At 33.9% G+C, this 20,826-nt stretch overlaps 3 protein-coding genes and 1 long non-coding RNA gene across 4 annotated transcripts; 1 reads left to right on the forward strand and 3 right to left on the reverse strand.

Moving 5' to 3' along the window:
- Positions 1-1,755: 1,755 nt before the first annotated feature.
- On the reverse strand, positions 1,756-5,234 carry LOC134280512 (retinol dehydrogenase 7-like). The gene is made up of 4 exons (XM_062762929.1): positions 4,907-5,234; positions 3,361-3,622; positions 2,235-2,401; positions 1,756-2,141 (listed from the first exon to the last, which is right to left on the reverse strand). Exons 1-4 carry the CDS (start codon positions 5,232-5,234, stop codon positions 1,912-1,914), a joined length of 987 nt encoding a protein of 328 aa, XP_062618913.1. The 3' UTR covers positions 1,756-1,911.
- A 1,909-nt stretch (positions 5,235-7,143) lies between these two features.
- LOC134280513 (retinol dehydrogenase 16-like) lies at positions 7,144-9,350 on the reverse strand. Its single transcript, XM_062762930.1, has 4 exons — positions 8,859-9,350; positions 8,272-8,533; positions 7,516-7,679; positions 7,144-7,433 (listed from the first exon to the last, which is right to left on the reverse strand). The coding sequence occupies exons 1-4, from the start codon at positions 9,184-9,186 to the stop codon at positions 7,213-7,215; spliced, it is 975 nt and encodes a 324-aa protein (XP_062618914.1). The 5' UTR covers positions 9,187-9,350; the 3' UTR covers positions 7,144-7,212.
- Positions 9,351-9,725: 375 nt separating this feature from the next.
- LOC134280514 (intermembrane lipid transfer protein vps13F-like) lies at positions 9,726-11,983 on the reverse strand. The gene is made up of 2 exons (XM_062762931.1): positions 11,837-11,983; positions 9,726-11,336 (listed from the first exon to the last, which is right to left on the reverse strand). The coding sequence occupies exons 1-2, from the start codon at positions 11,925-11,927 to the stop codon at positions 10,486-10,488; spliced, it is 942 nt and encodes a 313-aa protein (XP_062618915.1). The 5' UTR covers positions 11,928-11,983; the 3' UTR covers positions 9,726-10,485.
- Positions 11,984-15,064: 3,081 nt separating this feature from the next.
- Positions 15,065-16,457, forward strand: LOC134280515 (uncharacterized). The gene is made up of 3 exons (XR_009994919.1): positions 15,065-15,095; positions 16,137-16,211; positions 16,418-16,457. It is a non-coding gene; the product is annotated as an uncharacterized LOC134280515 (long non-coding RNA).
- The last annotated feature ends 4,369 nt before the right edge of the window (positions 16,458-20,826 follow it).

Below are 20,826 nucleotides of genomic sequence, written 5' to 3' on the forward strand. Positions count from 1 at the left end.
CTTGAATAATAAACATGGTACAGCAATGAAAATTAGCCAGTAGACAGAGCATTGGCGTCCCTTTGGGTTGAACATTGCGTCATTTTGACATATAACTTCGGCTTTTGTTATGTCATATATGGTCAAGTTTTTGCGTATTTGGTCCACATTCTGACTATATTGTATAACTATTAGACATTGTAGAGCAATGGTACTTATTATTACTTATATGATGGGGTAAGTACAACAGGGTTGACAGTTGATCAGGATGCCATGACCCAAATATTCCACTTGAGAGGCTTTAATTTCCTGGGTGTATGTTTCATGTTTTGCCGATCCTAGTCAAGTCAGTTGCTAGGGTATAAATTCCGTTGCTATGGAGATTTCTTTTCCTATTGTTTTGTAAAAAAGTCGTACATTTTATGGAGATTTTTCTAAAGTACTATGTTTCTGTAGGTATGGCATCTAACTGTTAAATATCTGTTGTAATATTAAAAAAAAATTGCCAGAACTTGCGAAAATCCATTGAAAGTGTTTTGAAAAATATGCAAATTTTGATTTCTGAAAAAAAAATTGGGACATCCGACTACCAATTTTTATTTTATTATTTCATAGTATTGGGATATATCTTTAACTTTGTATGACATACAATATCTACGGTTGTTGCGTTTTTAAGTATTCAACTTTTGAAAAACTTAATTTTCCACGAATATTCCCATCATGAAAATCTTGTCATTTTTCGGTTGCCATAGCAACCATATCAAAATTTTTAAAAATACTTACAGACATAAAGATATTTTCTTCTGATGCATCTTTCATTATTTCAGTATAAGAAAACAAATTTAGACCTTCCAATTGTTCCCCCCTCTGCATTTAAATATGTCTAAATTTGTATTATTTTACAATGTTTCGTTGAGAATTTACTATGCAAATCACATTTGTTGCCATGGAAACCAATGATGACGAATAAATTTGTAAAATTTGTCTCAAATGTGTTTTTTGTTGTTGTTCAAATATTTTAGGGTGGTTTTTGCCCAATTCAAAATTTTTGACTTTCCATGTAAATCTCAATGGTTACTGACACGGCCTCTTAAGATGAATATTTTTTCTTCAGTTATTTATTACAATAAAGAGATATCGATAAAGGACTTTTGGCCCTTCTGAGACCCTAATTTGATAGGTCAGCCCCTTTTCCTTGGTATTATTTAAAAGGTTTTAACATTCTGCACAATTTCTCTTCAATATGTTTTAACAAATTATGAACAGGTAAGACGATATGAAACGGAAAGTGTCAAATTTTGTGAGATGTTTCTGAGACATTTTTGGGCCCTATCGAGCTCCGGTCCTTTTTGCGCTAGAAACCTTTGAACACCCATATGCAACTCAGCAAACCATTCTTTACTCTCACCGAAAATCTCAACTCAATATCTTAAGTCGTTTAGGAGGAGTTACCAGGACAAGCCGACCCTCTTAAAATCAGAAAATCGTCCATATCTCACGACCGGAAGTGACGTCATCAATATAAAAAATGTCCAATAAAATTCAGATCAATATCTATCAGATCTGAAAGTTTCGTGAAAATCGACTGAGCCGCTTCCGAGAACTCGCGTGCACAAAAATCGGTAAGAAAAAAATATTAAGGAAAAAGAAACCGAAGGAAAACAATAATGTCTTGCGTTGGAAACGGAAGACCTTAATAATACAACAATTATCTAATCTGAAAAAAAACAAGGGACATAGGTATGTTATGATGTGTTTTTATTATCAGCTCTATATGTAACAAGTAAATAGCTTTACATTGTATTGGAAAATGTTGTTGAAGACGACTACTTGAATAATTTGGCTTAATGAGCGTCTGATTTAATCACTTCTAGAAATTTTTGATTTCAACCAAAAAAATAAATAACAAGAATAATGTCAGGAATAAATATATTATTTTTTCAGTCCTTTAGTGATGGCGTCCGGCGGTGGCGTCATTGACCAGTACCACGTGTTGAACCATTGAGGTAACAGAGAGACGGGGTAAAAATGATATATACAGTCAGGTCCACATCTATAACGTTTCTTTGGCATCACAGAAAACAGCGCGTGGTAAATGGCGGTGGTCACCAGGGACAAATCCTTACACTGAACATTTGGAATACCATCCATCGATTCCTTTGCTACAAAACAAGAGTAACACTAAGACTCATTTTAGTAAATTTTATTCATTAAAAAAATAGTCTTCACCATAGTCTTACTTTCTTTGAACTTACTTTTTTTTAACCATTGCTTTCCATAGAACTCCTGAACTTCTTCGTCAGCAGCTTCGTATGCTCTCTGTAGTGTAGCTTTCATCTCGTTTATATCTACGATTATGCTTGTTTTGAATGCCCCTGGCTGGATAGTATGAATCGTCACACCAACGTCATACAGTTCCCTTCTGAAAAGTACAGGTTTAAAACATCTGTAAAAATTATTTTTAATGAAAATAAGGTATAATTCTTTCAAATTATTATTTCATCTTTGAGAATGTTCTTAATGAATTATAGTATACAGTGGGACAAAGGAATTCAAGTTTAAAAGTCCATTTAAACAATTCAAATGAGGAGCAGATCAAACAGGGACCTCTAAAACATGAGAAGTGGGATTAGGTGCCATGGAGGAGTGAGCATTCGATGTCGACCGGTCACACCCGCCGTGTGCTGCTTGTCAAGGTCGGAAAATAAAGGGGAAAATCCATCTACAATTCAGTGTTTTACTTGCCTAAAATGGTATGAAAACCCTTAACTTTTGACTTAATGATATAATGTATTTGCTGACAAAGTCATTGTATCATAGAACCATAGAACTTACTCCATGCTTATTTCAGAATAAATAGACTAAATGATACACACTAAATAGGAAATATCAAGTTAGATGTGAAGATTTATCATTTATTTGCAATACTGTGTGGCTAGACTTTTTTTCCTTTTTTGTTTTAGACTCTAATACTTCAAACTTCTCCTCTCTTAAAATTTCATTTTTTCCTGTTTAAGATTATCAACTTTATGCAAAATTGCTTGTATTTGTTTGTTGTTTAACGTCCCTCTCGAGAATTTTTCACTTATATGGAGACGTCACCACTTCCCCGTAGAGGGCTACAAATGTTGTCCTATACTCGACACTTTGGACCATTGAGCAGTGATTAATATTTTTCTGTGCCAGCACCGAATGCGACACGGGACTTCGGTTATAACAGGTCTCATCCGAAAGACCGGTCTCCACATTCCATTATGGGATTCAAACCGGCGACGCAAAGATCAACTCCTTACTTCGCTACTCTATACAGCAGACGCTCTAAATACTGAACCAAGCAGCGAAAAGTAAGAATTAGTACCATGTAAATCAGTAGATCCTTACCTTAGGCATTCTGCCATACTTTCAACTCCAACTTTACTGATGACGTAAGGAACCCGACAGGCCTGTTCCCGGAAAACACACTCGCTAGTGACATATACAAGTCTACCTTTCTCTTTTCTCACGAGAGGCAAAAATGATCTTGTCATGTTTATGGATCCAAACAGGTTTACCGATAAACATTTTTCTACAGCTTCAGGTGAATGAAACTCCAAAGGTGCGTGCAGAACCTGTAGACCAGCATTATTGACTAGCCCCCATAAACCTAATAATGCAAGAATAAAATGTTATACTTTCATGTGAATTAGTTGAATCTGATTGGTCGAGAAACATTTGCTAAAAAACACTATTACCCGCTGATTAATGAAGCCACGCCCTCCAGCGTAGCAACAGTCAACATTGCTTGACGACGGGAGGTATTACAAAAATTAGGGACTGCGCAGAATTTATGCGCGCACGGTTCACTGTTTTATGTATTTGTATAAAACATTCAGTATAATATAATAAATATTGCATGTAGTTGAGTGTAACATTGAAAATTTTCACCCCAAGAAAACCATTGTCAACCGAGGCGCAGCCGAGGTTGACAATGGTTTTCGAGGGGTGAAAATTTTCAATGTTACACTCAACTACATGCAATATTTATATAATATATTCACGACAATCAAACACAAAAAAATCAAATGATCATCAGAATTTTCAATATTCAATCCTACAAAATGACTTTATTACTGATATTAGCAAATATGGCCTATCACTGGGTAGTACTTTACCTGACTATTTTAATAGCAGTTGTTAGACTATTGTTTTTGCACTAAATTTCAATACTGAATGTTCTGTTTACTTGATCAATATTAAGCATTCGGGGCGAGTATTAAAGTACAGTAGGGGATGCTTACCTAGGCACTTGATCCCAAGTCAGGAAATTCCAGAGCTCTGTGTTACAATGAAGCGCATTGAAGTGGTAAAATTCTCCGTTTGGATGAAAAGTTCTGAGTCATGTTTTGAAAGTCAATTATAACATAATGACACGCCCATATTTTTAGAAACGAGAAAGTAATATTCGTCGTATAGTTTTAGGACATCCCATTCTTCGCGACAAGCATCATGAGTTACACTGAAATGGAGCTTAAAAAAAAAATAGAAGAGGGAGTTAGATACTCCCCGCTTCTGTTAAACACAAATTGCAACGAATATGTACATATTTTTGAACTTATCATGTCTATTGAAGTTACCACAACACATGTTTTGGTCGAACACGTGTTTACTCGGTGTTTATTTAGATCCTCAATTTGATTGGCTATTATATTTATGGAAAACCTGTTCTACAGGTATTTGAAGAAACAACTTGACCGTTTTATCAATTTCTAAAGAAATGGGCGTGTCAAAAGATGACAATAAACACTCTAAATATAGCTCAAAACGTTCCATTCGAACGGAAAATTTTACCACTTCAATGCGCTTCATTGTATGCTCTCTTCTTCGATTTGTATTGTTTAAAGTTTTTATGAGATTGATCACTAACTTATTTGATTTAATAAATTCTCACCTGAAGATTCTGGCAAATGAAGTTTGACAAATTCCACAGCATTACGGATGCTGATCTGATCCGTGACGTCAAGTTGTAGAACACGTAGTCTTGATGACGTATGTTTCTTCAGTTCTGTCCCACCCTTCTCGGTTAGACATGCTGCAAACACTGGAACCCCCTGCTTATCCAGTAAACGGGCTAAAGCATTTCCAAAGCCAGAATCACATCCCGTTATGAGGACGTAGCGATTATTAATGCTATCAATACACGTTTTTCCTTTGTGAAACTCATAAATTTTGTATGAAATATACAAAAAGATTATAAATAGAAATAATAGGCAGCACATGTTCGTATTTGTATCAGTTAAGATAGAAAACTCAGATAATGGTCAGGTTGATAACTAGGCCATATCTTCGGAAGGTATTGCGCTTCTGACCCAACCACGACAAACAGGTGTCATTTGTTCCTTAAATAGAGGCGACAATAGTATGTTGCAGGTATTTCTGATGAGTTGGCCCCGTGTCACTCATAAGAGTAAAATCATTTTGCAAGTGATAATATACAATCAATGTTTAGCTGTTAACTTGCCGTATGCAAGTGATAATATACAATCAATGTTCAGTTGTTAACCTGCCGTATTATAAAAAAGAAACTACAGGTGAACTTCGCCTAAAGTTTGATAAACATTGCAGTTCTAACAGGAAATAAAATGTGCAGTGTAACTGTCGACTTAAAATGAAACGGACAATAACCATTCCGAATATACTGTAACATTCCTATTGTATTGTACATGTGTATTTGCTTGCTTTAAATTCAATATTATTTTTTAAACACGATTTATTTACCTTTCACGAAAAAGAATCAGAAAGTTACAAAGTTACTACATACCAGGCACAATTATAACTATGCAAAGTATTTGCAGAAAAGTTTTCTCTAGGCGAGAATAAAGTACCATTGAAGTGGTGTTATGGGAAAGTAAGAACGACAATAGCTAGTTAAGGAGGACTGCGGACAGCACCAAGGACATGGCAGAAGGAAGACAGTAGAGTGTCAAATGACGATTAAGAAGTTCAAGAAAAGAAACAAATAGGGAGAAAATTAAGAAGGCAAAATGAATAGCACTGAATGGGGAGAAGCATGAAGATATAGACACACTTCTTGAAACGATATACTTCAGAACCAGCAATTAAAGAAGAAATTTTAAAAAAAAATTTAAAGAAGTGATATACATGATAGAAGAGACCGATTCGGAGTGGACAACACAGAAACATCATGGGAGAGAAAATTGAACCTTCCTCGGTTTGTTTCTGGTGTGGTTGAGATGAGGATATCTACTGGAAACCAGTGGAATGTTTATTAAACAGAAAAAAAAGGTTTAAAGGAAGTAAATTCGGAATAGAAGAAGGATCTCCATATATTTCATGAAACGCTCAGGGAGAATAACAGATTAGAGATTGTACTTCCATGTAACTTTTTATTTTATATAGCGTAACTGACTTCAGAACTTTAATCAACATTAATCAACATATAACTTCCGGATAGGAATTCAGACCAAATGTACTCGTATGTGAAATGTAGAGATACATCATTAAACATTATGGCTCATTACACTTTTAAACATTGATTCGTTTTATCAAATCCGTTCGTGTTCAAGATGGTCAGTTTAAAGTATACCCTTGCTTAAGAAAAAGAGATACACAGAAAAAGGCAAGTTGATGATCGAAGCTTGCTCAACTTTGAATTTTTAGAAATTCATTAGAAATTTATTTAAACACATCAGAAAAAGCTTTAACCAAAATAAATTTCTTTAGGTTAATGTCTATGTACATTCTCAATAATTAAAAGAAAAGGAGCCGAGACCCCGGATGGATTTTACATGTAATTCGTACCTTGGCTGGAAAAGTCTCATGCCAGTTTACTAGTACTTGTTATGTGTGATGAAAGATAATTGTTAGTGGATTTCCAGGTCTTTACTCTCTGAAGTGTTTCTTGATTGTATAAAATAATACCCCATGACTTATATCTTACACAGTTCTACTTATCAATGACTATTGGTTTATACCTGTACTTTAACAAGAAACAGTCATCAAAAGAATTCTCTGACGTAATGTTCAAATTGGGTCTCGATGTATGAACTTCTAAAAATTGTTGAAACAACAATAAGCAAAAACGTTTCGACAAAATTGACTCATCGCAGGAATAACCATGAATGTTGCTTTTCATAGATATTTTATTATTTTTATAAATTCTTTGTAACTTATGTACATCATACTTTAATACTTAATTAAATGTATCCATATGACACACATTTTAAAATAGGAACTTCAATTATGTGTAACTGCTTCCGGCTGTGGATTCATTGCCCAGTACCAGGTGTTAAACCATTCAGGAAGCAAAGAAATGGGATAGAAGTAATATTCACAGATTTTTCCACATCGGTATCGTCTCTTCGGCATCACAGAAAACAGGGCGTGACAGATGGCATTTGTCACCGGGGACAAATCCTCGTATTGAATCTTTGGTATTCCTTCAAAAGATTCCTTTACTGTAAAAAAAAATATAAGTATTTCATTTGTCGTCTTTAACTCCCAACTCAGGTAAAGGTAAATTCATTATTTTGGTCTTACTTTTCTGAAACCATTGCTGTCCATAAAATTGCTGGACTTCTTCGTCCACTTCGTCAAACGCCTTCTGTAGAGCAGATTTCATCTCGTTAGGGTCTACGATCCGGGTTTTAAATGGTCCTGGCTGGATTGTGTGTGACGTCACACCAACTAGATACAATTCTCTTCTACAGTGTAAAGTGGTGATTTATAGGAAAACGTTTCTTATTTGTAATAACAAACAAGGGTAGTATTTTCATATCTTTCAATACGCCTATAAAACTTGTTTTCTTTAAGGATGCTATATGTATCATTTGTTTGTAAATTTTTAATAAAATTCTCACACTTCTGTTCAGAAGCAAACACACAAGCAGCATTTACAGATCAACATCATCATAAACTGTTAAATCCACTTTATAGTTAAAAATACAGTATATAATATATACTTGTTCTAAGAAATATGATCGTCATTTTCATTTTACAAGTACAACTGCATAAGTCATTGTAATTTATAAGTAATTTTGATTTAACATTTAACTGCTTAAGTCATTAAATGTAAAATCGAAATTATGCAGACATTGTATAAGTAAGAATCTGAAAGTCAATACTGCGATGCTGCCAGCATCATATGTTTCTTCTTTGTTTTTTTTTTTTTAAAGATTTGTTGGAATGGAATCTAGATCTTTGATTTTACTTTCTTTATTTTGATTTAAAATTGAATAAAAGGCATGCCATAATGTTTTTTAAAAAGCATAGTAAATGGAACTTTGCCCCTCTCACCTTAGGCATTCTGCAAGAGCTTCGATTCCAAATTTACTGATTACGTAAGGTGCCCGACACGGCCACTCTATGAAGGCACTGTCACTCGATAGGTATATCATTCTACCTTTGGCTTTCCTAAGAAAAGGCAAAAATGACCTTGTAACGTCAATCGAACCAAGTAGGTTGACCTTCAAACATTTTTCTATCGCCTCGTGAGATTGAAACTCCAAAGGAGCATGTAAAACCTGTAAACCTGCATTGTTGACGAGTCCCCACAAACCTAGAAATATTGAAGTGAGACAGGAATTGAACAAATATAAGAATGAAAGAATAATCGAAGAACATGTATGTAAATTGTTATAGATTTAAAAATGGGGTGAGTTATTTAAAAAATTACATGTATAACCTTTAGAAAACATTATAGCACTTATATATCTTTTAAAAGACTCGAAAAAATCTGAGGTTAACTTTTTGTGGTAAAATAAATCGAAAATAACAATGATGTACATGTACTAAGGTGGAATACTTTGTGGAGAATTTTCGCATTATCGGAAATAGAACTTATCTTAAGCTTAACATCGTACGAAAATGAAGGGATTATTTACCTGAAGATTTTGGCAAATGACGTTTGACAAATTCCACAGCATTACGGATGCTCTTCTGATCCGTGACGTCAAGTTGTAGAACACGGAGTCGTGATGACGTATGTTTCTTCAGTTCTGTTCCACCCTTCTCGGTTAAACATGCTGCAAACACTGGAACACCCTGTTTATCCAGTAAACGGGCTAACGCATTTCCGAAACCAGAATCACACCCCGTTATGAGGACGTAGCGATTATTTTTGTTCTCAATTGAAGTTTTCCCTTTGTGGAATTCATAAACTTTATATACAACATAAAGAACGACGAAAAGTGCCAATATCAGGCAACACATGTTGACATTAAATGAACGTCATTGATAAGCATTTCTTCACATGAAACCAGATAACAGAGCCATATCGAGCGTCTCGCTTCAATCGAGTCAAGGGATATAGGGACTTCAATCGGTCCTTTGAATATTTTATTATTCTCTCCCTCCCCATATAAGTACAATTAATTCTTTCGTATGGGTCCGGGGTATATATTACCAGTGGAATGATTTAGAAATAAATATTCTTACCGACAACTTTTATAAAAGACTGTGTTTAAATATAATACATCTATTTAAACATCCACAAGTATTAAAAAAGTACATCCATGTACATTTCATTTCATTAGTAAATTATTTCAATCCTGAATAAAGGTAAGTATTCACCCCTTTTACCTTTTTGCTCAAGCAATATTATTCTGAAGGATATCAATCTTTTGTTTAAAAAGTTAAAAAACTAAGCATTTGTAAAAATTGTTGGGACTTCTGATCAAAGACATTTTTAATATTCATTCATCAAAAGAGTATTCAAAGATCATGTACTGCCTAGAAAAGCTAAAGCACAAAAGATAGAAAATATCGAGGTTTTAATAAATTTAATGGTTATGTATTGATAAACAGTCTTCTACTCTCTGTGGTCGACTAATGGATGGTCAGTAAGGTGGACGGCGTTGTCAAGGTAACTAGATAAATGTTCTCATCTATGCTCTTTCAACACATGATCGTGGGGATTGGAGGACGCGATGGACATTAATGCACCAAGATTGGTCAAGGTTTCTCCAGGACACCCGTCTTCGACTAATGATTTTGAAGAGTTCGGTTCGTGTGTTTGAGTTCTTGATTTGAGGACTACCAGGCTATTTTTATCTTTCTTTAAATATTGTAAAGATATTTCATTTAGTTCGTCTGATTCATTTCCTTTTACCACCTGACCTCCTCTACATATAGGTTTTCCTGCAACAAGAAAAATGTGAACATAAATTTAACTGACTCATCAAAACCAATGCACCAAGTCAATACTTATATTTTTCAGAGAAACACAAAAATTACTTACTCTTTCTATTGACATTTTCAGTATAGCAAACTTCTTCCGATTCGGCGCTAAAATTATTTGAATACAAAAAACAAACAAAACAAATTTTGTCTTTCTTTAATCTTCTCAAATGTAAATTTCATATACGATCAAACATTGATTTGTTATCAGAATGATTTCTGAAGGATATATAAACATGCATAAAAAAGGTTAGGTTCAAACTGTCAATAGAATGAGTGTTCATTTCATGCAGTAACATTTTTAAAAAATATATATTTTCTATAGCTAGCATGTTATATGATTATATCAGTTAGAGTGGTGTCACGTGGACCCAGTGTGCTGTGCGGGTCCTGGGGCTCTGGTTTCAGGACACCATTCTTGCCAAACAGAACATCTAGAGACCCACTACTCTCTGTGGGTTTTACTCCTCCTCTGCTGGGCATTCTCGAGTTCATACCGGTTTTGTCCTTCCCAAAATTGGACACCTCCTCATTCGGAGCCCTTTTGGCCTCGTCCGAAGGAAGAATTGTTTTTTCTCGTTTCCCTAGTCCTTCTGGTGGTTGATCTGGAAAAGTAACCCTCTTCTCAGGCTTAACACTTTCGGAATTAACTTTTTCACCCATTTCTTTATCAGGCTTATTTTCCATATCCTCTTTACTTATCACTCCATTAGGTTGATTCGTCTTCAAAACATTCGCCTCGTTTTCGGTAAGGTCAAACACGGTGACTGTTCCATTCGATATACTCTTCTCTTCCTTGTGTTCTGTTTTATCTACTTTATCTGCTTTATCTTTCTCTACTTTATCTCCATTTGTTTCATCTTTTTCTGGCCTTTTTTGTTCCTTGATTTCCTTATCAGCATCTACATCTTGCAATTCACCGTCAATTGTCACCAGCATTTCCGGTGGTGGAACTTTTTGGATGTCATCCTTTGACTTGTTGTCTGTGTTACTGGATATATCACCACTAGATTTGTTACTGTTGTTGTTATTATTAAGACCATTATCACTGGACCTGTTGTTGTTATTGCTGAGATCCTTTTCTTTGGATTTGCTGCTGTTATGGTTCGTATTGACCAAAGGTTCCGGCATTTTCTTCAAACTGCCAACCGTTCCAACAGTAATCAAAGGATTTATTTTTCTCTCTAAAATGACAAATCATAAAATAATGTTCTTTGACTAAGTGCTCTTTAGTTCTGCATATTTCTGACGTAATTTCAATTATAAATATTGTTGATGTATATCATAAAATAAAATTTTCAAGAAAATATTTCATTCATTTTGATATTAAGATGCTATCAAAATTTACATAGCAATAAACAAACCTAATGTAAAACAGCATTTTATGACTATAGACCATCCAATTGGTGAACCCAGGCATTGAGCTGAATATTAATTTATTACTATAAAATCTGTCCTGCATTTGCTCTCCTATAGTTAACCTCTATTTGATGATTTCAGCAACTATATTTTAATTTTTTTTCTTGCTTCTTTCAGGTGAGATCATTAAAATTTTAAATATATTATCATGATTATAAGAATAATTGAGGAACAAAACAACTTTAGAGGAAAAAGACACTAATGATGTCTGAAAACTATAGGCAAAGTTAGGAACCAAATCACCATCTATAGATATGATTCTTACTGGTGAAAAGGTTTTCCTCTTGTTTCTTTTTGAAGTATCTATATCCCAGTACCGCCCCTATAATGATTGCTATGACTAATATCGTCACCATCACACCCGCTACAATGGCAGTTGTGTTGTCTGATTCTTCTGGCGAACTGGGTGTTTCGATGTCTATCGTTTAAAAAATCAAAGGTTACAGTACATGTATGCATAAATGATAATATGTAGTTAGTAAAATATGAATTTTTTTGATATATTTATACTCAGAAAGAAAGTTTTTACTTACAACAGGTCGCTGTAAATATAAATAAATGTATTTTTCATAAGAAACTTCAGCAAAGTGATAGTTTAGAATAAAATTGAATATCCCATATATGGTTCAGTCAAAGTAATACTCTCGAAAAACAACACAGACACCATTTAATTAACCATTAGTTAGAATAATTTGAAATATGCACTATCAAATATTAAATATGCACTGCTCTTTTTGGAGATGAAAACTAAACATCACATACTAGTATTACTTGACCGTTTTCTTTAAAGCCGCTTAATCCGAAACAGGCACATATTATCTTACAGAATAAAAGTACGTCATTACATAGATAATATATAAAATAAATTATAAGATTGATTTAATAGTTTATAACAACAATCCTTACATGGAAAACGCAGATCAAAAACCTTATTGACAAACAGTAGTTCCTGACGGGAAGTTAAGATCTGTTGTGAAGTCAATTTTTTAAAAAATAAATTTATCGGTTATATCTAAAAATGAAGATAATTCAAACCCGAGCATTTTTTTTTTGCATTAGAGAAGCTTTAGTCTGACATAATACATCTTTTAAAAATAAAAAAATTAATTGAATATAATACATAGTAATTTCTATATTAATATGCATATTTAAAGAATAAAGGGAAGTTAGATATTTTAAGATTTTTTTAAAAGGAGCTAAAATATTGTCCGTGTACAGTATATTTTAATTTCTTTTCGTTAGCATAAGCGAACTATTTAATGTGTAGAGTGTTCGATATGTTTTCTTGTAAGCGTATGAATTAGATATTCGCTTTATTATGTGAGTAAAATGTCTTGGGTATTTAAACAGCTGTTTGCGTATTCTATTCATTCGAGTTCATACTCAGCTAAGAAGTACAATTTCTGAAGAGAATCAACACGAACAAATTACAATAGAGAGGAGTATCGACGGCAAAACCGATAAAGAAAATGATAGCGCCATTTCTATAGAAGAGGCCTTATCCTTGTTTACAGGCAGGCTTAAATGTGCATTGAGCGACGAACGTGCTCACATGAGACAAGAATTAGAGGACCGAGTATCAGAAATTCGTAGGAGCTTTATTTTGAACAAAACGGAGGACAAAAATACTTTCAAATACACTGGCTGTAAGACTCAATTTGATTTTAATCAAAACAGAATTGCGGAGTTGGATTTGGTAGACGAATACCTGAAGTTTGGGAGAATCGAAGACGCTACAGAAATTATAAAGTCGTCCCGAGACAAATTGACGGAGAGGAACACGCACGTGCGCATTGCCGACAAATATGGTTGGGACACACTTGATGAGTATTTGGGTGATAATTTGGTGGACGGTCCTGACGAGGCAAACAAACTTAGGAAAGCAGAGTCCAGGGCAGTCAAGCGTAGAAAGGAGAGAGCAGACAAAAAGCCATACGATAGAAACGGCGGCCCAGTTATGCGGAATGACCTTCTTCGTTTCAACAATACAGAAAATAGCCGACAGTATTTCGGCCAGTACCCAGCAGGAAACTACATCCGCCCTTGGTCAGCACCGACACAAGCTACCACATCTAGATTCCCCTTCGCCAAACCTACAGTCTGTTTCTATTGCTTCGAGGAGGGACACGTGTCAACCCAGTGCCCGCTTAAGATACCAGGAAGAGTGTCAGTCCCAACAGCCACTATTACCAGTGACAACGCAGATAAGAAATCAAAGCAATGAAATGAATGAAATGGTGAGCATTTTTTCTGACATATGTAAATGTAAAGCTGAAGTTAAGGGCAATGTTCAAAATGTCAAAGGTAGATTAGGAGAACACGTGTATTTTTGGAAAAACGTTCTTAGAGCTAGCGATACAGTGTGTAATATTGTTTCTTCTGGATACATTGTACCTTTTTATCAGTATCCTGAAGCTAAATTTTGCAGCAACAACAATTCAGCAAAGCAGCATTCTGGTTTTGTAAGTAACAGCATTGATGAATTATTGAACAAGGGCATTGTTATAAAGGTTAATGAAGTTCCGCATGTGGTGAATCCTCTGACGGTCTCGGTAAACGCAAAAGGTAAAGAACGTCTCGTTTTGGATTTAAGGCATGTAAATCAATATGTTATAAATTACAAATTCAAACTTGAAGGTGTTAAAGAGGCCCTAGACTTTGTGCAAAAAGACGGTTTTATGTTTAAATTTGACCTGTCATCAGGTTACCATCACATCGATTTACACCCTTCAATGTACAACTATTTTGGTTTTTCTTGGAAAGGCTATTTTTATGCATTTACTTCTTTACCTTTTGGCTTGTCCTCAGCGCTTTTTATTTTTACTAAGGTTCTGAGGAATTTAGTTAGATTTTGGAGAGAGCAAGGTATTTTCATCATTGTTTATTTAGATGATGGATTTGGTTTTGCAGATAGTTATGCAAATTGTCAATATTCAGCTGAGAAGGTACATGATACATTGATTAAAGCTGGTTTTGTTATTAATACGGAGAAGTCCGAGTGGATTCCACAGAAATCCTTGGTGTGGCTTGGATTTATGTGGAACATGCAAGAAGGTTCATTAGAATTGCAAAAATTCAAAGTAGATGATCTTATTGTTTTAATAGATCAGATTGTTGATAATAATTTTTTCACATCTGCAAGAGATTTAGCAAAAATTACGGGAAAAATTGTGTCATTTTCTGAAAGCCTGGGTTCTATGTGTAGGTTCATGACAAGACAAATGCATATAAATATTTGTTTCAGAAAATCTTGGGATGCAGTTTTCAAATTAAGCAAAGAGACAATTGTAGAATTGAATTTTTGGAAAATAAATTGTAAACATTTACCTTTCAAGAAAATTTTCAATAATTATGTTTTGCCAGAAAAACTGCTTTATACAGATGCAAGTGACCATGCAGGAGCAGGATACTGCGTGGAAATTCTGGGGAAAATTGTACACAAAAGATGGTCAGAAGAGGAAACACAAAAGAGTTCCACCTGCAGGGAATTAAAAGCAATTGAATTGACATTAGAAGCTTTCAAGGTAGAACTTGTAGGTAAAAATGTTAAATTGCATACAGACAATCAAAATGCTGCAAGAATTATCGAGGTTGGAAGCATGAAATCTGAATTACATGTTCTTGCTTTTTCTATATTTAAGATTTGTATGTTGTTCAGAATATCATTAGAAGTTTGTTGGATACCAAGAAATAAAAATGTGATTGCAGATTTTTTCAGCAAAATGTACGATGCAGACGACTGGGGTGTCGATATTAACATTTTTCAATTGTTTAACAAAAAGTGGGGTCCTTTTACATGTGATTTGTTTGCAAATTCCCTCAATTTCAAGGTAAAAAAGTTTTATTCAAAATTTGCGGACAGTATGTCTGTTGGAGTTGACGCTTTTTCATATGATTGGAAATTTGATAATAACTGGATTGTTCCACCAGTTAGATTAGTTTCCAAAGTAATAGCTCATTTGATAGCATGTAATGCTAGAGGGGTTTTAGTTGTACCTAAATGGACTTCATCTCCTTTTTGGTCATGTTTAGTAAATACTGATGGAACATATAAATTCTTTGTTAAAGAGTATGTAGAATATGTAAATCCTTCAAGGTTTTTTGTCAGAGGTTCACAGCGGAATAGTGTTTTTCATGAAAGAAAAGTTGCTTTCAACGTGATTGTAATGAGAGTAGATGCTAGTGGGAGATAAAGTAGAAACAATTTCAGTGTGAATTAATTTAAAAGTGACTGTTATAATTAAAATTCTGTATGATTATGTTAAAGACATTTGGCATCGAGGTAACTTTGTATATATGTTATATTGAACATGTTTGACACATCTATGTGTGTTTATTTATGTGTGCTATGTTTTACACTGCTATCTGTGTTATAAATACTACGTTCGACACGACTACGTGTGTCATATATAGACTACGTTAGACACATCTACGTGTGTTGATTATATTCTGAGTTTATTTACTGTGTACAATGTATTTAGCCGTCATTGAGCATTTAAAAGGTCTTAAAAATTTTCTGAGAATTTTTCATTACGAAACTCATCATTTTTGTATTGTTTTTTCAGGAGTTATCTTCATCCACTTCTCAATGGACCAATTTAGAGAAGATTAAGGTCAACTTACCTGTGTTAGCTCCTTTAGTAAGAGAAGTTAAGAACATAGTACGGGCAAGTAAATCGGAAAACACCAATAAACAGTACGATTTTTATTTCAAGAAATTTACAGATTGGTGTTACTGCTATAAATTTTCTGCTCTTCCTGCAGATGTTTGTACAGTTGTTTTGTATATTTCTTTTTTAGTACAGAAAAATGTTTCAGTGTCCGTTTTGAATTCAATTTTTTTCAGTATTTCTTGGAAACATAATTTTCATTTAATGAAGAATCCCTGCGAGGAGAAATTTGCTGTATTTACTGTTGAGGGTGCAAGGAGAATTTTATCAAAACCAGTTAAAAAGAAGGAACCTATTACGGCTGAAATTATGCAAAAAATGTATGATTACTTTGGTACATCTTCTGATTTGTTTAAGTTAAGAAATTACTGTATGTTTAGTTTGGCATTTGCAGGTTTCTTGAGATTTAATGAATTGGTAAATATAAGATTTTCTGATCTCAAATTTTGTGTTTAACATGTAGAAATTTTTATTCCAAAAAGCAAGACGGACATTTTCAGGAAAGGAAACAAGCTGTATATAGCAAGAACTAATGACGATACATGTCCCGTTGTTTGTCTTGAAAGGTACATTCAGGTAGCTAAGATTAGAAAAAATGAAGAATTTCTGTTTAGAGCATTACAATCTAAGCTTGGTTCAAATTGCCTGAGTACGTGTAATAAACCAATTTCTTATTCCAGAGTAAGAGAATTGTTTAGGTCTGTTTTAGATACAATTGGCTTAGAAAAAGAAAAGTTTGGGCTGCATTCGTTGAGAAGTGGAGGAGCAACTTCTGCAGCTAATAACTTGGTGTCAGATAGATTATTTAAACTTCATGGAAGATGGAAATCTGAAAATGCAAAAGACGGTTATGTACAAGATGATGTTAAGTCCAGATTGTCTGTTTCTCTCAATTTAGGAATCTAATATTAAACGCTTTGTGTTTCGAGCTGAGTATACAACTCATAACTAATAAATGTTTTTGTTTATTCTGAATTTAGTCTCTTTTCAATTATGGTTAGGAAAAGAAATGTTTTATTTGCGGATGAACAGAGTGAAGGAGAAAATAATTTAATTTCTTTTCGTTAGCATAAGCGAACTATTTAATGTGTAGAGTGTTCGATATGTTTTCTTGTAAGCGTATGAATTAGATATGCGCTTTATTATGTGAGTAAAATGTCTTGGGTATTAAAACAGCTGTTTGCGTATTCTATTCATTCGAGTTCATACTCAGCTAAGAGGTACAATGTCTGAAGAGAATCAACACGAACTAATCGTATTTTTCTTAACGGTTATTTTGATATTATACTTTTTTATCGTTGTAGAATGTTAAGTTTTCACGAAGATGATAAGCGCTGTCCTTGATTTACGACTCATATTTTCAGAGGATGATAATAATTTCAGAATTGTACATTATAAGTAAAATTGATGAATATATTGAGAAATGTACATTAAACCTTAAATATAAAATAAGATTTCAACATTGGAGTCTGCTGAGGAAGTCTGTTTACAAAACTTTAAATTGTACATTATATAAAGGGGGAAAAAACAGTGAAATATTTTGTATTAAGCTGAGTATACAGCTCATAACTAATAAATGTTTTGTTTATTCTGAATTTAGTCTCTTTTCAATTATGGTTCAGAAAAGAAATGTTTTATTTGCGGATGAACAGAGTGAAGGAGAAAATAAATGTACTTTGTTGTGGAAAAAAATGCTCGGGTTTGTTCTTCATGATATATACATGTAAGCGATAAATTTAATTTTTCGAAGGTGATTTCACCCGATATAAACATAGGATTATTTTTTGTGTGACCTAACAAAAATCATTTTTTAACTTTTGATTTTTGATATCTTTTAAAAGAAAAAGACTTTGGGGATATAATTTGACGAAAGTTTAAACAATTTATGGACAATTATTTTTCAAGAAGAAAAACGAATATATATACTCACCGTCAATAGAAACGCAACACCCTTATTTAAGGGGTGAAAATTATGTACGGGATATAACTATGTACCAAAAAAGTTAGGACATCTTTTACTTTGCCAAATCAGTTGTTTAACGGTTGAATGATTTTCATTCCATTACCGGAAGTTGATTTTTAGCCCCCTGAGCAGAAATCAAAAATTTGCATTTTTAATAAAATTATTGACAATATTTTGGGTTTTCAAGGTTTTGTACCTGTTAATCATAAGTCTTGTACTAAAAGTCCGGAAAAAATATCCTTCTTTCTTTTCCGGATGTGATGCCTGCATTTCCTCAAAGTAACTGAAAGCAAGCATTTTCATTGCTAATGTTGGAAATTCTCAAAATAAAGAAAAGCGAGAGCTATAGAAGCAAATATACTCTACATAACGACTTTTCGGACTCATGTGTTTCAAAAGCATGAATGACAATTCATTGACCAGAAGTCTAAGGGTTACTACACTGTGCCAAGTTAGAGAAAATTCGACCTCAGTATCTGAAAAACGGGCATTTAAAGATGCACAAGAAGATTTATTTCGCTCAGGTTAAGACATTGATAAACCTACTGCATGGTAGAATTCGGGCTGTGTTTGTTGTACATGGCGGACTAGGACGTTTTAATTGAATGGTCGGAAGGGGGGATGTTTTAAAAGTTATGTGTTACTTTCTAAGGTCTTAAGATAACATTTAAAGTTTAAATGAAGTATCATTGTTTAATAAATTTACTTTTTACTTTTATGTATGCATTCTTAATCTTATCTTTAAACCTTATAAAGTTACACATAACTCTAAAACATCCCCCCTTCTGACCATTCAATTAAAACGTCTTAGTCCGCCAGGTACAACAAACACAGCCCGAATTCTACCATGCAGTAGGTTTATCAATGTCTTAACTTGAGCGAAATAAATATTCTTGTGCATCTTTAAATGTCTGTTTTTCAGATACTGAGGTCGAATTTTCTCTAACTTGGCGTTGTGTAGTAACCCTTGGACTTCCGGTCAAGGAACTGTCATTCATGCTTTTGAAACACATGGGCCCGAAAAGTCGTTATGTAGTGTATATTTGTATCTGTAGCTCTCGCTTTTCGTTATTTTGAGAATTTCCAACATAAGCAATGAAAATGCTTGCTTTCAGTTACTTTGAGGAAATGCAGGCATCACATCCGGAAAAGAAAGAAGGATATTTTTTCCGGACTTTTAGTACAAGACTTATGATTAACAGGTACAAAACCTTGAAAACCCAAAATATTGTCAATAATCTTATTAAAAATGCAAATTTTTGATTTCTGTTCAGGGGGCTAAAAATCAACTTCCGGTAATGGAATGAAAATCATTCAACCGTTAAATAACTGATTTGGCAAAGTAAAAGATGTCCTAACTTTTTTGGTACATAGTTATATCCCGTACATAATTTTCACCCCTTAAATTAGGGTGTTGCGTTTCTATTGACGGTGAGTATATTTTTAGCGATTAGAATCAAACCAAGCGACTTTAAAAAAAACTTGCATAGGGTGTCTCCTTTCATTAATGAAACGGCCACTCCCTTTGTTCATATCATTTCAGATCATGTTTAAAAATATTTTTAAATAGATCAAAAGAATTTTGTCACATTCAATTCACATTATCTCGGAAAGTTTTTAAATCTATGGCCACATGAAAATATATTCTGTAACGTGTAAAACAAATAAGCCCTATCCTTACTATTGGCTACAAGATAAAGCAGACTTCCCGGGGCACCCGGTTTGGTGGTAGCTGTTTGACCAGAAACACAGTTCTCTCCCTTCTCCGATGCTGTGACATTTTCCCCATCAAATTCAATCACCTAAAATGTTAAAATATCTTGTTTAAAATTGTTGATGATTGAAAAGAATTGCAAAGCGTTTGAAAAATATCAAATTCCAGAGTAAAATAAAACCACATACAAAACATGTGAATCTGTAAGCTCTTGGGGTTACAGTAAGAGTGGTATCAAAGTTGATGACACTCTGGTAATATGTGGTTCCATTGTTGAGGGTAGCGATACAACCCACATGTCCACCTGCTGTAAAGTAATTACCGTATAAGCAGAAATTTTAGCGAGGATTTAATTTTGGCTTTATTAGCGAGGGTAGTGGGATCGCTTAAATTGAATATCGCTAAAAATTGATTGCGTTTTATTTTTTATAGCTTCTTTAGTGAAAATTCGTAAATCGCTAAAATTTCATCTCGCTAAAATTAAAATACCACTTTTTAAGGATAAATCGCTAAATTTGCGTCTCGCTAAGATTTCCACTTATACGGTATATAAAACACTTTAGTTTCTTAACTGTTCATTAAATTTTTCAAATCTTTTATCAGAAGGATGACTGCAATCAGTGTGAAACAACATGGGACCCTGGTGTTTATCTTTGGCTGAGTATGCAGAAGGAATCACCTGGTGCCATTTAATGCATGAATCTTTGAACAGGAGTTTTTACATAGGTTTATAAGCTTTGATCAATCAACCAAATTGATTCATTTAAGCGAATTGCAGCCAAAATAAAAACGTGAGTTAAATCTAGTACATGTATTATACAATATACATATTGTGGACTCCAGTCAAATATATAAAAGGCTGTGTATTGTTTCCGGGAGAAGATAGAAGGTAATATAATCAAATCCCG

This window comes from Saccostrea cucullata, unplaced genomic scaffold (genome assembly GCF_032062105.1).
Source record: "Saccostrea cucullata isolate Sc308-1 unplaced genomic scaffold, CSIRO_AGI_Scuc_v1 ctg5030, whole genome shotgun sequence".
NCBI lineage: Eukaryota > Metazoa > Mollusca > Bivalvia > Ostreida > Ostreidae > Saccostrea > Saccostrea cuccullata.